At 51.8% G+C, this 15,291-nt stretch overlaps 1 protein-coding gene across 1 annotated transcript in view; it reads right to left on the reverse strand.

The window, feature by feature from the left end:
* LOC106820680 (mothers against decapentaplegic homolog 6-like) overlaps positions 1-14,301 on the reverse strand; it is a 26,428-nt gene extending 12,127 nt beyond the window's left edge. Inside the window, exons 1-3 of the mRNA XM_014825182.1 lie at positions 13,545-14,301; positions 12,467-12,532; positions 12,126-12,203 (exon numbers count right to left, since the gene is read on the reverse strand). Of these exons, the coding sequence (XP_014680668.1) occupies positions 12,126-12,203; positions 12,467-12,532; positions 13,545-13,983 (583 nt within the window). The 5' untranslated portion in view covers positions 13,984-14,301. The remainder of the gene's footprint in view (positions 1-12,125; positions 12,204-12,466; positions 12,533-13,544) is intronic.
* Between the last annotated feature and the right edge of the window lie 990 nt (positions 14,302-15,291).

Here is a 15,291-nt window from a genome sequence, read left to right on the forward strand (position 1 = left end):
CCGGTGCGTTCGCCCCCTCCCTGGCGCGTGGAATGTCCGCCAAACATCCTAGTACAGACACAACTACGGCGACTGCACAACACGTGTCACAAACATCCCTGCTGCTCACACAACATTGCGCAAATATTATGGCAAAGGCAATAACGTTCTCTAAACATGTGTTGTGTGGGCACCGCCTCGCGATTTAATAAATACGTCCACGGCGAGGTCGGTGATAACAAGAGGTACCATAAAACATTCCCCGATAAGCGCTTGCTCTGCTGCTTTCCACGGCGTCAAGGGCATAATAGATCCGCGCACCGAGCGCGACCTATGAAAAGCCACCGCCGCCGAAAAGCCCTCCGAAGCGCACCACTCGTTAATTTACTAGCTTACTTGATTAATTTTAACTCTCGGCGGGCACATAAAAAACAGCGCACCCTCTATTCGACCCCTGAGGCGCCGTCTTTACGCGCATCCCACGTCCACGCGAGCAAGAGCCACGTAGTGTTTTAATGTCAAGCATGGACTGAGAGGCCACCCATGGTGGTAGGCTGGCGAATGCGTCCCGGCTGAAGGAGAATGGGCGAAGGGGGACGAGACGAATTCAGGCTACTGCCTCTCTCCCGCGTCACTCATTTGAACATGAAGCGAAGATGCCAAAGTCAGCCTCGCCGAACTTCTCTCTTGCGCGAACCGGCCGCTCGTGCAAGCGACGCGAACCGGCGATTGGTCCGTTACGCCCCGTATAAACGCGCCATTGTTCGTCGTCACGTTATTCCATCTTCTCCTCTCCTCCCTCTCACCCTGTCGGATCCGACTCGCCCGCACGGCCCTGCGAGATAGAGACGGATGAGTGGAAATAGTCACGGTCTTACGCTGCCACACACGCACACACACGCACACACAATCCGACTCCCCAATTCAATCTGCCATAATTGTCTCGGTAGCGCCGAGCGGCAATTTCTCGGCGGCGACGCCGGAATCAACATATCTACGTCTAACTACTATCTGCGCCTGCCCGAAAGTCACTTTTGATAGCTTTATCATTGCTTAACAGCTGGGCATTGATTCGATTTGAGAGTAATTGCGGCGCGCTCGGCACGGCCGCGGCCGAGCACCGCGAGACAATTTGGCATCGGCGATCGCGCCGAGGCCTAACTCTGTCTCAAGTCAGTCAAGTGCGGGCTTTGTACGGCGACGCCGGACTCATTTATTAATAATACGCGTACGATCCATCCACGGCATCAGTGGCGGCGGCTCCACTGCCACCAGCACTCCTGCACCGCGCCGCTTTAATTCAGTTATGTCCCCGCCGAGAGCGGGAGGGCTGTTTTCCCGATAGAGGACCCGACCCGATTCCTGGAGTCCCTGGTTGCGATCCGGGTTGATTTCTCAACGCCGTACGGAGTCGGTCTATACGCGGAACACACTACCTGATGGTTGATATTCCTTGTCTGATACTCGCCCCTCCCACGCCATCCTCCCACCAGCAGCAGCGCAATTCACCAGGGCACGATCGAAAGCAGTAGTAGTAGCCAGGAGACATTACATCACAATTGCACGCAGTCGCCACACAAACGTCAATAAATCTGCAGACTGCGCGGCTTTGGGAGTTGGAAAAAGCAAAAACTGGGCATTATTGCAAAAACGGAACGCCAGGGAGAGCGCTACACGGCTAAAGGCCTCCAAAACGGTTTCAGCGCTGTGGAGCAGCGGTTTGTGTTCGCCCAATTTTTTTCCCTCCCAAAATTAAATATTAATTATACGGAATTTATACTGTTGAATAGTTAAACCACGAATTTATTACATTGGCGTCGGCAGTGGCTGCGTCACTCGCCCACCTCACACGCTGTGGGGGCGCGTAGCGGGGCTCGACGGGAGAGGCCACAGACTCCAGAGTCGGGGTCAATGCGGCACGGACGCGACGCACCCCCCTCCCCCTCCGTCACCTTCACGGACCGGCTCAACGCTATCCGCCAAATTCTGATTACATTCGTTTGCGAGATAGCCATCTCCTGTAATCCGACATGAACGATAACAAACACTAAACGGAGAGCGCGGAGGCGACGGCGGCCGAGACAGAGTTCCGCCGCTAATATAACTCTTGCATTCGAAATGCATCTGTATCGCACATGTGCGCCGGCTGCGTTCGCGCGCGCGCGCTCATCCTCCGGAGCCCCTCTGGCATAAAAGTGATCGTGGCGCCAGCAGCTGTAACGCGACTGGTTTATACCCTGCCCGCGCGCGCATCTACGCGCCGCACGGAAATACTCCGTCACCAAATGGCTCTTTTATAGCCGCCTAGGTAAACAGTGAAAAAGCACTGATATCTGTGCTGCTGCTGGGGTGTGAGTGGAGGTGCGCGCGTGATAACACCCACCGCGGCCGCCGCCTCCGTGCGAACCCGTTGCGGTTTTCCCGCGGGTAGGTGGTAGTGGGGGGAAGTGGAGGCTGGGAGCTCACCCGCATCTCCGCATCAGTACCGGCGGCAGTATCCAGGTATCGGCACAGCGCGACGCAGACGCGAGACGCACACGTCACGCAGCAGACATTCGCGCTGTCGCCGACGTGGCGGCTGGGGGATGACCGACGCACGCCAGAGCGAAATAGATCCGTACAGTTCAGCGTTTACGAATGAAGGCGAGGAAATATTGGGAGCAGCTTGCTTTGTGGCGAGCTAAATAACATGTAGACATGTAAATAACATGTAGGTGCCATGACGGTAACCTTGTACTGCGGCATGTTATACCTCAATGGCCCAATGGGTATTTCATAATATACGTTGTCCTAACACCACCATCCCAATCTATGAACTATCACCCCCGTTATCACGAAGCCGGATGCTCTCTCTCTCTCTCTCTCTCTCTCTTTTTCTCTCTCCTCTCTCTCTTTTTCTCCTCTCTCTCGTCTTCTCTCTCTCAGCTCTCTCTCGTCTCTCTCTCTTCTCTCTAACACACGCGACCACGCGATCTCCCTTACCAATCTGTTAGAAAACACTCGCGCCGCGATATCATCAGTCAAAACGTCAAGAACCCCTTGTGTTTTCTACAGAACGGGATAATCAAGTGACCAAAGTTGATGCGACGTACTTCCCATCGGCGGTGAGCGATTGGCAGAGGCGAGGTGCGGGTATGGGGCTGTGGGGGCAAGCCACACCGCACGCATAACGCGACCAGTTCTTACATGATTTACTGTACAGTGGCGGAGTCGCAGCGCACGTGTACGCAACGCCACCAGCCGAACTTGTTCACATACACTTCCATGCAAACGATTCAAACAGCAACAGCCCAGCAGCACAAGCACCACCAGCCACCAGCAGTTAGAGCAGCAAGTAGTATTGAGTAACAGCCAGCAGCAGTAGCAGCAGCCAAGCAGCAGCCACGCAGCAGCAGCAGCAGCAGCAGCAGAGCAGCAGCAGCAGCCACAGTCAGGTAGTAGTAGTAGTCAGTAACATCAGCAGCAGTAGCCAGAGCAGCAGGCAGCAGCAGCAAGCAGCCCCAGTGCTAGCAGCCAGCACGCGAACAGAAAAAAACAGCAGCAGCAACAACAACAACAGCAGCAGCAACACGATGCCCGCATGGCGTTTCTCTCGCCACCTCGATGCTTTCACGCCAACCTTGACTGCGAACGCATTTCTCGGCGAAGGTACGAACAATTCCCGCCGCCGTCCCACGCACATTGTCGGCTGCGCGATCAACCACGATGAGCATGCCCCCACTAATTTATTAGCGAATCGGCCCTGAGCCTGGTACTAACTCAATCAAGTTTCTTTTCACGTCCAGAGCCAAATAGAGGTCTTTCGATAGTGTGGAGGATGCAGTGTCGGGGTCTGCAGCGCGGATGACGCGGATGTGTGTCGGTGCGCGGCCTGGGGGGGGTTTCGGCCTCGGCTGAGCGCGTGGGCGCGTGACGGCGCGGCGAGGGGGGCGCGGGCATAGGGTACTTAGGCAGTCGTCGCGGGGTGCCGCATACATGTGCGTGCGAGTATGTGCATGTGTGGTAGTGGCGACGGTGTACACGTGTGCGTGGGGTACGGGTGCGACGTGATGTTGTGGGAGCGGAGGGGTTGCACAGTGTTGTTTGGGGGGAGGCGTGTACACGTGTGCTGTGGGGGGAGGGGGTGTACACGTGTGTGTGGGGAGGGAGCTGTTGTAACGGTGCTTGGGGTAGGGGTGTACAGTGTGTGTGTGGGAGGTGGTGTAGACTGCGTGTTGTGGCAGAAGGGGTCATCACGCGTGTGTGGGGGAGGGTTACACGGTGTGTGTGGGGGAGGGTAGCTACAACGTTGTGTGTGGGGGGAAGGGTGTCACGTGTGTGTGGGGGAGGGGCTGTACACGCTGTGTGTGGGAGGAAGGGGGTGACCACGTGTGCTTTATTGTGAGGAGGGATGTGCACACGTGGTGTGTGGCGGGGAGGGGTGTAGACCCGTGCTGTGTGGCCGGGAGGGGACACGTGTGTGTGTGTGGGGGCCGGGTGTAAACGTGTGTGTGGGCGAGGGCGTGTACACGTGTTGTGGGGGAGAGTTTGCAACGTGACCTGTGTGTGGGAGGGCGTGTAACGTGTGTGGGGGAGGAGGTGTACACGTTGTGGTGGAGGGGTTGTACACGATGTGGGGGGAGGCGTGCTATACCGTGTGTGGGGGGAGGGTGTACACGTGTGCTAGTGGGGGAGGTCGGTGTAGACGCACGTGTGTGGGGAGGGGTGTAGACGATCATGTGTTTTTGGTTTATGGGGAAGGGAGTGCTTGATACACCGAGTGTGGGGGAGGGGTGTACACGTGTGTGTGGGGGAGGGGTGTACACGTGTGTGTGGGAGGGGTGTAGACGTCTGTGTGGGGGAAGGGTGTACACGTGTGTGGAGGAGGGGTGTACACATGTGTGAGGGGGGAGGGGTGCACATCTGTGTGCGTTGTGGTGTACATGTGTGGGTGGTGGAGGTGTACATGTATCCATAGTGCGCGTGCGCTGTTGCGGTACTCGTGTGGTGTACTGTGGTGCATGCGTGCGCGTACATGTATGTGTTGACCGAACGCGCGCGTAGGTGAGGGCGTGCGTCCCGTGTGTGCACGTGCGTGAACGTGCATACAGGCGCACACGACGTACATTCCAACATGGAATACGTTTAACACCTGAACAACAGTAGCAGCACACGCGGTGCTTCCACCACCCTCCCCCACCCATCCCGTGCTGACCAACCCACAAGTCCCACATCCTGTGCATGCAATGCAGACTGTTTACCGGGCCCTCTCTCACGCCCCACCAAAAAACCGCTTTACCTGCGGCCCTCTCTTCACGCCCACATCCTTTTACGTTCGCGACGTGCTCGCCACCGCCACGGAACGTCTCCTTCACAGGTGGAAACAAGGATCGGCCATCAGAGTACAGTACGATAGCCACGCCATGGAGAGGAGGTGGAGAGGAGTGAGTGGGAGAGAAGGGGAGGCAGAGGAGTTGAAGGAGGAGGAAGAGGAGGAGGAAAGGGAGAAGGAGGGAAAGGGGGAAAAGGAAGAGGAAGAATAATAATTTAAGGCGAAGGTGGCGGAGGAGGAGGAGGAGAAGAAGAAGAAGCAACAGCAGGAGGAGGAAGATGCGGCAGCTCTGCTCGTGAGACTCTAACCGCGATCACATCCGTAGCGGTGGTGGCGGCGGCGGTCAGCAGCCCACAGCCTCGCTGCTCAGCCCCGGCAGATGTGAGGAGGCGGCGGCAGCGTTAGGGACGGCGCCGCAATCCGCTACGGCCGAGTCGGCGGACCCACTGCACACGGACTGCTTCTCGCTCTGCGCGTACGTACATACAGCAGGAGCGCGCTCGCTCGGCCCACATGCCGCGACATCCACTTAGAAACGGCCCGGCCGGCCTGCCGCTTGTTTACTACGTCCGCGCCCAATGTTTTGGTGCGTCGGGGACGCGGGAGCGTCGGGAGCCTCAGTAATCTGATCCAGGAGCCCGGGCGAGGCAACCTGCTTCTCAATGCAAAGATCTTCGGCGCTGTACACGGCGTGTGCGACTGCGGGGCGAATCTGTACGCGTACATCACTACTTCCCCCTTCGTATACGGAGCACGGAGACCCCGCGCCCCTCACACGATAGACTGCCGACGGGAGCGGGTATTGTCTTCGCGGCGGCCTGCCAACACCGCAGGTGTGGTGTCGTGAAAGCAGGTTGGCCCCCGTCTAGCGGTGGGAAAAAAATGCTGCGCCTCCATATCTTCCTCTTCGTCGTCGTCGCCGCCGCCGTCGTCGTCGTCGTCGTCGTCGTCGGCGTCGTCGTCATCGTCATCGTCGTCTCCTTCTCCTTTCTCGCTCTTCTTCTTCACTCACCGCTCCACTTATATACTCGCACCACGCAGGCCGCTCACGCGACAGGTAATCCAAATTTTTTTAGGCCACTAAAGGATGAGCTAGGAATTGTTGCTGCCCGCATGCTGCGAACACATCGCCACTGCCTCCTATCTTTCTTTATGCGCCAGTCCCACGATACGCGATACGTTCCGTTGCACTAGGTATACTACGCACTTATATCACAGGCGTGCGTGTCCGATTTAATAGCTAGAGCACACGTTAAAAACCAGTGCCAGACAGGTAGGTCGAAAGTTAACGCAGCGTGCATACTGTACAGAACTTGCCTTTCCAACCGGAAAAAAAATCTGCCGACTTCTGCCTCAAACTCCGTACCGCAAAAAAAACGGGAATAAAAATAAATTTCCTTGGTAAATATAAATATTTATGGGAGGCTCTGCTGTAGAACTGGAGACTGGCTCATTCGCTAGAGAGCCAGGGATTTGCTACAGGCGGTTGTGCGGCCAGGGTCTCGTCTCACACTCACATTACTCAGTACGAGCGGTTCTTTTCCACCACCCCAAGTTCCTGTTTCACAGGAGTGCCATGCCTTAGAACGCAACTCTACACCGGACACTCACACACACTCTGGAGTGCGTCTAGCTGAGACCTAGTCGTTGCAAGGTGTTTTTTTTTGTACATATCACTATATTATCGGGAGCACATGAATAGAGGAGGTTCCTATTCTAATATATTCCCTAGATAATAGTACATATATACATATACTCCCGATATTATTAACGTTACGTCCTCGACACATCAAAGCTATAGAGTTCCCCTATGTGCGCTTAATAGCAAGGGGCGCAATGATTGCAGAGCTCCCTGTTTAACCAATCGCGCATCACGTAGATAGCGAATGGACCCACTCACATCCACCTATCGCACAGAAATCCTATTATATTTAATGGATGAGGAACGGAATGCAGAGCGAACGCTCTCATCGCACGGTACGTAATGTAATAATATTAATAAATTTATGTATACGCGCAGTCTCTCGCTCACGCGCGCAGACGGCGCCTCGGCGAGCACGCACGCGCACGTGAAGTGAGTGCGATAGCGCCAAGTCTAGCTCGCGCGCACACACGAAGACGGGGGACTGGCCGGCTGGCACATGTGAACCGAGCCAATAATTCATTGTTCGCGTTTTACAGTATTTACTTTACAAACACTCGCCACGCTCGTTTTACGATTTCGCGAGGAGAAGATTCGGCCGCTAAAAGCCGTACCCGCCACGTTAAACATCGGCTCACGCCCGCTCGCGCTCAAGCCGGCAACCTAAAATGGCGCCGCTTTTTATAGAGCCATTAGTCGCCGGTGGGTCAGGGGCTGTTTGCTCTGGCTGTCCCTACTTCTCTCGGCAAATAAAAGGTGCACTACGCTGGCGACAGGTCCCTCATATAGTCTCAATGATTTTACGATAAATGCAAGCTGTAGCTGAATTTTTAATGAGGCGAGCACGGATGGATGGATGGATGGATGTGCGCAGTGGGGCACGGCGCGCTTCGCATGATCGCACCAACCACCACCACTAACTTACCAGCACTGCACGCCGGGTACGCAGACTCTCGGCTCGTTCGTGTCTCTGTATGTGTATACGTGTGTGTATCTGTGCCTTTGAAAACCCGTGCTATGGGTCAATGCCGCTGCTGACCGTATGTAATGCAGGCAGCTAGCTACGCCTGCCATGACAACTCATGCAGCCGACCTTAGCTGGTGCTAATATACTACCTACATCTCCCATGCCAACTCATGCAACTGACCGTATCTGATGCTAGCAGCTAGCCACGTCTGTCATGACAACTAAGAGAGTTGACCGTATCTGCCCGCTCGAGACCTCCCTCCCACTCTCTCACACACACACACACACACACACACGCACGCGCGCGCGCGCACGCACGCACGCACGCACACACACACACACACACACGCACACACACACTCTCTCTCATCTCTCTCTCTCTCTCAACCGGCGCCACCCAGACCCACAGCATGCACGCACACATCACGCAAACAAGCACGCACGCACGCACGCTCGCTGCTCGGTCTATAGTTGCCGCCGCATTGCAATTTGTAACTGCTCTCGATTCGTCTGAAATCCCCTTCTCGTTGCCTATTTACAGCCCGCCGATAAGAAAAAAACGGCCGAGACGCGCAACGGCTCGCGTATACGACGAAATCCACGCCGCCGGTCGGCCGGCACCAGCCGAAGATCTGCTGCTCTCTCCCGTCAGTCTCCACGCAGACGGGAGAGAGAGCGAGATTTAAGATGCGCATTAGCAATTTATCGAGTGCTCGCGGTCACTGCTGCCAAACTGCCGCCAGAGATGGCAGGCAGCGCAGCAGTGCAGGAAGCTCGGCGTTCTCTCGTAGCAGAATCGCATCGAATCATTTGCGCGTGTATAGAAGAAAAAAACAAACAACGGCACGATGGCGTCGATTTTTTTCCGGATTCGCTGCGAGAAGCCGCGACGTCACGCTGCCATCGCAACGCGATCGTGACGTCACTGAACAAGCGGTACGCTATGACGTCACGTAGGTCACGAACTCGCGGGGTTCTCTGGTTAGTCAGAGGAAAACGCAAGGGTGACGCGTGGGGAGTCAACAGCGCGGCAGCATAGGGTGTGTATATCCCTACGAACTGCTATCAACGCACGCATTCACGCCATTACTAGCTATCTCGAGAAGTTACAGTTACCGACTAGCGCTACACGACGAATCCCTGAGTGGAAGATTCTACCGAGTACTTACGCGCTCAGCACCGTGTAAATGTACCCCCCCCCCTTTGCCTCGAACCACCACCACCACCACCTACCCAACCCGCCCGCACCCCTCAAGTGTTTATACAACTACAGCCTTTATATTTAAACAGCGCTGTTTACAAGCAACACGAGTTCTAACTTGGCCACCAAACCGAACCACAGCCGTCTAAAAAACAACACGCCACCGTGTTGTAATCACGAGACCACCAAAAATCGCACGTAACCACGAAATTAACGAGCCGAAGCAAATCTGAAAAGAGAGGGGGTAACACAAAACCCTCACTAACACATACACGCACGCACGCACGCACGCACGCCTCTTCACTGCGAGGAGACAAACATCCGTTCGGATTGACTCTAGCAGAAGGGACGCAGAAGGACTCTAGCACCGACGATCAAGAGGCAGATGTACCGACGGAGGGAGCGGCAAGCGTATCCGGGAGGAGCGAATCGAATCGTTCCGAAGGGAAGCCGCCCTTCTCTTGCAAACAGCAAACAAGCTGCCGACATCCAGGCAGCAGCAGCAGCAGTAGCAGCATCTGACAACAACAAACTCCCTGCATAATGGATGATGGAAGCGTGCTCACCGGATCACGTAACGAGGAGCCACGATACGAAGGAGGAGAGGATGCACGACTGTGTTTTTCAAGAGGCTGGCTGGGTTGGCTGGGTCAGACGACGATCCCGAGGAGGGATCTGGGTGAGCCGCCAGCAAGGCGCTATGGAACCCGACCGTCAGCGTTACCCGCATGCATATTATGAAACACAATCACACTCTGGTGCCAGCTTTTAATCTCTCGAACAAACTCGCCCCGTCTAGAAATCGAATACCAACCATCCTTAGCTTTGATGGATGCCTATGCTATTTCAAGCAGAAGCAGCAATAATTAGATTAAAGTTAAGCGGGGGAAAATTAGGCCGCCGTTACATGATTTTTTGTTTGGAGGAAACAGAGCAAGCATTTCGAGGGTGGGTCGGGCACGAGGGCAGAACCGCTGTCAGCCATTTGATGCGAACGCAATGTGGCCACGGACATGTAATACGCGCATAAAACACAACGACAAAAAATCTAAAGTCGAAAAAAATGCCAATTTTCCAGACGTTCGGTGATTCAGTCGGGTTTCAGCAAGCAAGATTTCATTATGCGTGGCACTACAGTGAATATTAGATGTTCGAGCCGAGCAGTGCGGAGGAGGTGGACGGAACCAAATCGCAACGCCTATGCAAATTACGAATGCCTGCATTACTCGCACAGGTTCACTGTAGCTAGTAGCTACAGTACATACTTCCAATCTCGCGCTCTCAATATCTCTCTCTCTCTCTCTCTCTCTCTCTCTCTCTCGCTCTCTCTCTCTCTCTCTCTCTCTCTCTCTCTCGCTCTCTCTCTCTCTCTCTCTCTCTCTCTCTCTCTCTCTCTCTCTCTCTCTCTCTCTCTCTCTCTCTCTTCTCTCTCTCTCTCTCTCTCTCTCTCTCTCTCTCTCTCGCTCTCTCTCTCCGGCTTCGTTTTCGAATGCGCCGCCGAACACTGTGCGAAAGTTTCGACAATCCATGTAAATTCGCAATCGATCGCCATTTTTCTTAGCAGACCTCGCCTTCACTCTCCATCGTTTCTACTCGTCGGCGACGATGTGGGGAACGCGCCTTCGCCTCCCTCCCCCGCAAGCCACGACCATGACTGCCGAAACTAACGTGGCCGGCGGACGTCTTCCAGAACCAACCAACCGATAACGCCGGGCCCGCCACCACGACCGTGCCTGGAAACAGAACGACGTCGGCGGTGTGTGTGCCACGCACGCAGGACTCGGGGCCAATTTTCAGCTGTTCACTGGGATCGTATACAGCGGAGTCGGGGCCGCACAGCAGCGTAAGCTGGGGCTGCCGCTGTCAGAACCAGTTACACACATCCCTTTCAGTAGAATGCACAGTTCGCTGGAATGTTGAAGTCTGTTTATCCCTTCCTTCGGGGCGAGGCAGGACTTGGCCAGCCATAAATAAGAACGCGCGTGCGTGTGTGTGTGTGTGCGTGCGTGCGTACGTGCGTGCGTGTGTGTGTGTGTACGAGTGAGTGCGTATGCACGACTAGTGTCCAAACTAGAGCACACCACGTGCATTAATAAAGCCCGTTGTCAACATGCAAAATAATAGCGAACCGAGTGACCTGGCATAGAGCTAACTTGAAATTTCTAGCCACTTTCAGCGTCAATCTGTCGCGCAGACTGGCAGCGATCCAGCATATCACATATTAGTCCGAGTTTCCTCTGACCAATGACCACACCGACGATTTTGGTGGATTTGGTGTGGGTTAGGACTAATCACATGTACGTACAGCTAAGCCACCATGACAGCAGGCCGGTGGTTTATACATTCATTCTACGGACCACAGAGAGAACGCCGGACTCTGCCACTACTAAGCACCCACGTCAGTCAGACGTGGAGCACCACAGGAGGGAGTAGGCGAACACTAGCCTGCCCCTGTTGTGACCGCGGCCAGACAATGTAACACACTCAGCAATCGGGATAAAAATAGAGTTGCCTAAAACAACATAGTACACACAATGGCTACTTGACATTCATCAAGACAGTAAATATGCATTCAGATACACAATGTGCTGCACGTGACCGGCGTCTGAAAGCACCACGAGAGACAGACACATGGGAAATGATTGGCCAATATCTTTCTTTCTACAGGCTGTTGGCCCCAGTGGCTAGACTAAGGGAGAGCATGGTCAGTGCAGTGTTGTGGCTATCACGTCAAAGCAAACCTGCTGCCAAGTCAAATTTTAACCTCCACAAACAAGGTTTTGGCAAATATGTAATGTGAATGTTAAATCCATGTATATAATGCCCATACGGCTCTAATATATTAATGGGTGCCAAACACATCCTTACAGGACAAGCTCACACAAAACAAACACCCTCCCCCTATGGCGGAATCGGCCAGTGTTTCTCTTAGACATGCCTTCGAGAATGACAGTGATACTAGTATAGAGTGAAAGTGAGGTGTCAGGATAGGCATTTTGTGTAAAGCACCTCAGAATATTCTTACCTGCACACTGACCAGTGAATGACCGATAGTGGTCACACGTCTCCGTACTACTGTCCCCGTATAGCCGACCTTGCTCATCTGCAATGACATTACTTTAATAAATTTCCTAAATACGTAGATGAATGTCCACGTACAGTTCCTAACATTTTAAAATACACGTATACAATTTCAATCTCAAACCGATCACATGCAAAAATACACGATGATGCCGTGCATTTCGATATAACTCAGTTTCATATCTAGGATATGAGCACGTTATTGACTGGTATGTTGACAAACATTCGATAGTATTTGCTAGGTACGCCCATAAAGTATAGGTGACAGATGCAAAGTACAAATACCTTCTCGTCTCCGCAGCTCTTCGCTAAACACCTTGGTGCTAGCCCTGTACGGAGGCGGTGGCGACTCTGAAACATGAGAAATGTAGATGAGCTACTAAATAACAGCTGTAGGTATTGGGAATTCACCAACTAGATTTGTGTAGCAGGAGAACAGAATATCGTACATGTAACAGAGTATATAATTATATACATTGTGTCCCCCCCCCCTACTATATGTAATACGTTAGAAAATGCATCGAGTATACCAATGTATCACAATGTATACACATGTACAAGGACTGTTTATTGTAACACACATAATGATGAAAAATAAAATTAGTACATAATGTATTAATATAATTGAGCAGATAACCATGTACTAGTATTAGTATACATGTGTAGATGTTGTTAGTGCTGGACTATAAAATGTGCGCCTGCAAATTACATCGGATATCACTTCCTCTCACCCGCCTACAATGTGTACATGTCTTCTAATACTGGGAATACCACCCCAGCGTGTTCACACATCGAGAACAGATGCTTTTGTAAAGTGCTTAGGAAACTAATGTTAAAATACTAGCTACTTGCACAGTGGCCGGCATCGGTATATATTATAAAATGTATATATTTTATGTGTGATACACTGATAGACTGATACTGATAGTACATGCTACCTGGTTCTGATCGTGACTCGTTTTTGCGGGGAACTGACCGTACTGACATGTACATTAACATTTCCTCGTACGAAGCGGCAATAACAATGGTTTATATGTAAACAATACGCACTAACATAAGTAACAAACGTACACAAACCCTACCTAACACACATGTACACCTATTATGTGCCAGTCAGCGAATATGGACCCAATCCTAGTTTAGCAACCAGGCTTAGTTTTGCACATTTGCGAAAATGAGAGCCGGGGTCCTAAACTAGGATTGTGCAGCGAGTACGTACAGTCCGTCTGTACCAGATCGTACATGTACGTACCGAGTAGATCATGAAACGTGCTAGGAACGAACTTCAACAAACAAACATGTCGGCGGTAGGTTCTAACGTAACGGTAACGTTAATTCGACAGCGCTGCATGTGACATTTTACCTGGTGTGCAGAGCCGGCTCCAGTGAAACGGGTTGACACATACGGACGCTGTCGTGGGCGCCGGACAAGTCGACAGTCGCTTGAGGAGCCCACCGTTCGCGCGAAGATCGGGCCACCTCCAGATTTCACAAAATAACACATGTGGAGATACATGTCCACTGCCGGTTTCGACGGGGTCGTACGGTACATGAACACAGTCTGTTGCCGTTCCACCACCAGTCACAGCTTCCAACAACGTCGCAAGTTGTTCGTCGGAGAGTTGCTTCAGACAATTGTGACCGGCTGCCGCGATGAAATCACGGCTATCACCGCCGTCCTGTTCTACCCCTAGTTCGCATTTTCTCAATCGCCATAACCTTTTCACTAAGGCTGTCCTTCGCCGAAATCCTGGCATGCGATAATTCCAAGGAAACATGCATCCACTGCATAATCTTGGCATAGGCCTACCATGAGTGAAAACTCACATTACATCCACAATATAACCATGAGACTTGTTGAATACCACCTCACTTCTGCACTGACTCCAAACTACGGCACCTATGTGGGTAGGTCGATCCCACTATCTGTGCGGGGGTGTACGTCAAGTATTTATCGTGGAATGCTCATCGAGTTAATGTTTTGCGTAAGAAATTGTACAATACACCGTACAAGATAAATTTTGCATGACTTGTAACATCCTTTAGACGTGTTTGCTGCTGGTGCCGCTGCGTTTGATTGAAATAGTTTGCGCGTGCACACCATGTGTTATGCTCCTCCACACCCATGGAAGCTATCGCATTTATGAGCCTACCTACTTTTATTGGCTACTTCGCAGTCACGTGGCCGTCTAGACTCGCTGGCGCGCCACACATCTATAGTGACTGGATTCCTGATTGTTACGCAAATAAAAATGGTTAAGGCTTGTATTTTAGCCGCCCAACATCATCAGGATTCTTGTCTGCAGTCTTGATATCACTCATTAATTTCATCATTATGTGAAATAAATTAACGCGTTGACCCTGAAAATATGTTAATTTCTCAATATTTTGCCATGCCGTGTGCCGCCACCGTTCAGCGACCGGTGTTACACACGTCACCATGTATCGCCACAATTCCCGTAACTTATTTGTTAATTTCGCCGCTCAGCGCAAACGAATGAAACACGTCGCTCATAATCAGGTAGTTCTCGATCAATTGCTAGAAATGTCAGCTACTCCTTGTCCAGTCAGTCAGCAACTCCTGTCTCATCTGCCTCCGTGAATTACGCGCTCATTTTAGACGGCGACAAGAGGTATTTAGTCTCCGTTTGTTATTTCAATTGTTGTCATCAGAGCGTATCAATATTATTGATGTAACTAAGTTTTATTGTTTAGAAATTTACATGCTTAGCAATTATATGTTTTACAGTTTCTATGGATAGACTATCTTGATCGATGTTGTATAGTCTATGTCATTGAGCAGGAGACAAGTCGATTGATTAAAACCGCGAGACTTCGCTTGGAGAAAATTAAGTTTAATTCAGCAGCACATTGATAGTATCAGCCACTTCGCGACCCACTCGCACTGGACGTATATAATTATTATAGATATATATGTATGTATATATATATATATACATATATATAGAGAGAGAGAGAGAGAGAGAGAGAGAGAGAGAGAGAGAGAAGAGTAATAAGTAAGAAAGTAAGAAGTAAGTAGTACTTATTTTTATTATAACTAAAATAAAAACTAAACTAACTTACTTACTTTATTTACTTATAATTATATA

The sequence above is a fragment of the Priapulus caudatus genome, unplaced genomic scaffold, assembly GCF_000485595.1.
Source record: "Priapulus caudatus unplaced genomic scaffold, Priapulus_caudatus-5.0.1 Scaffold43, whole genome shotgun sequence".
Classification (NCBI taxonomy): Eukaryota; Metazoa; Priapulida; class Priapulimorpha; order Priapulimorphida; family Priapulidae; genus Priapulus; species Priapulus caudatus.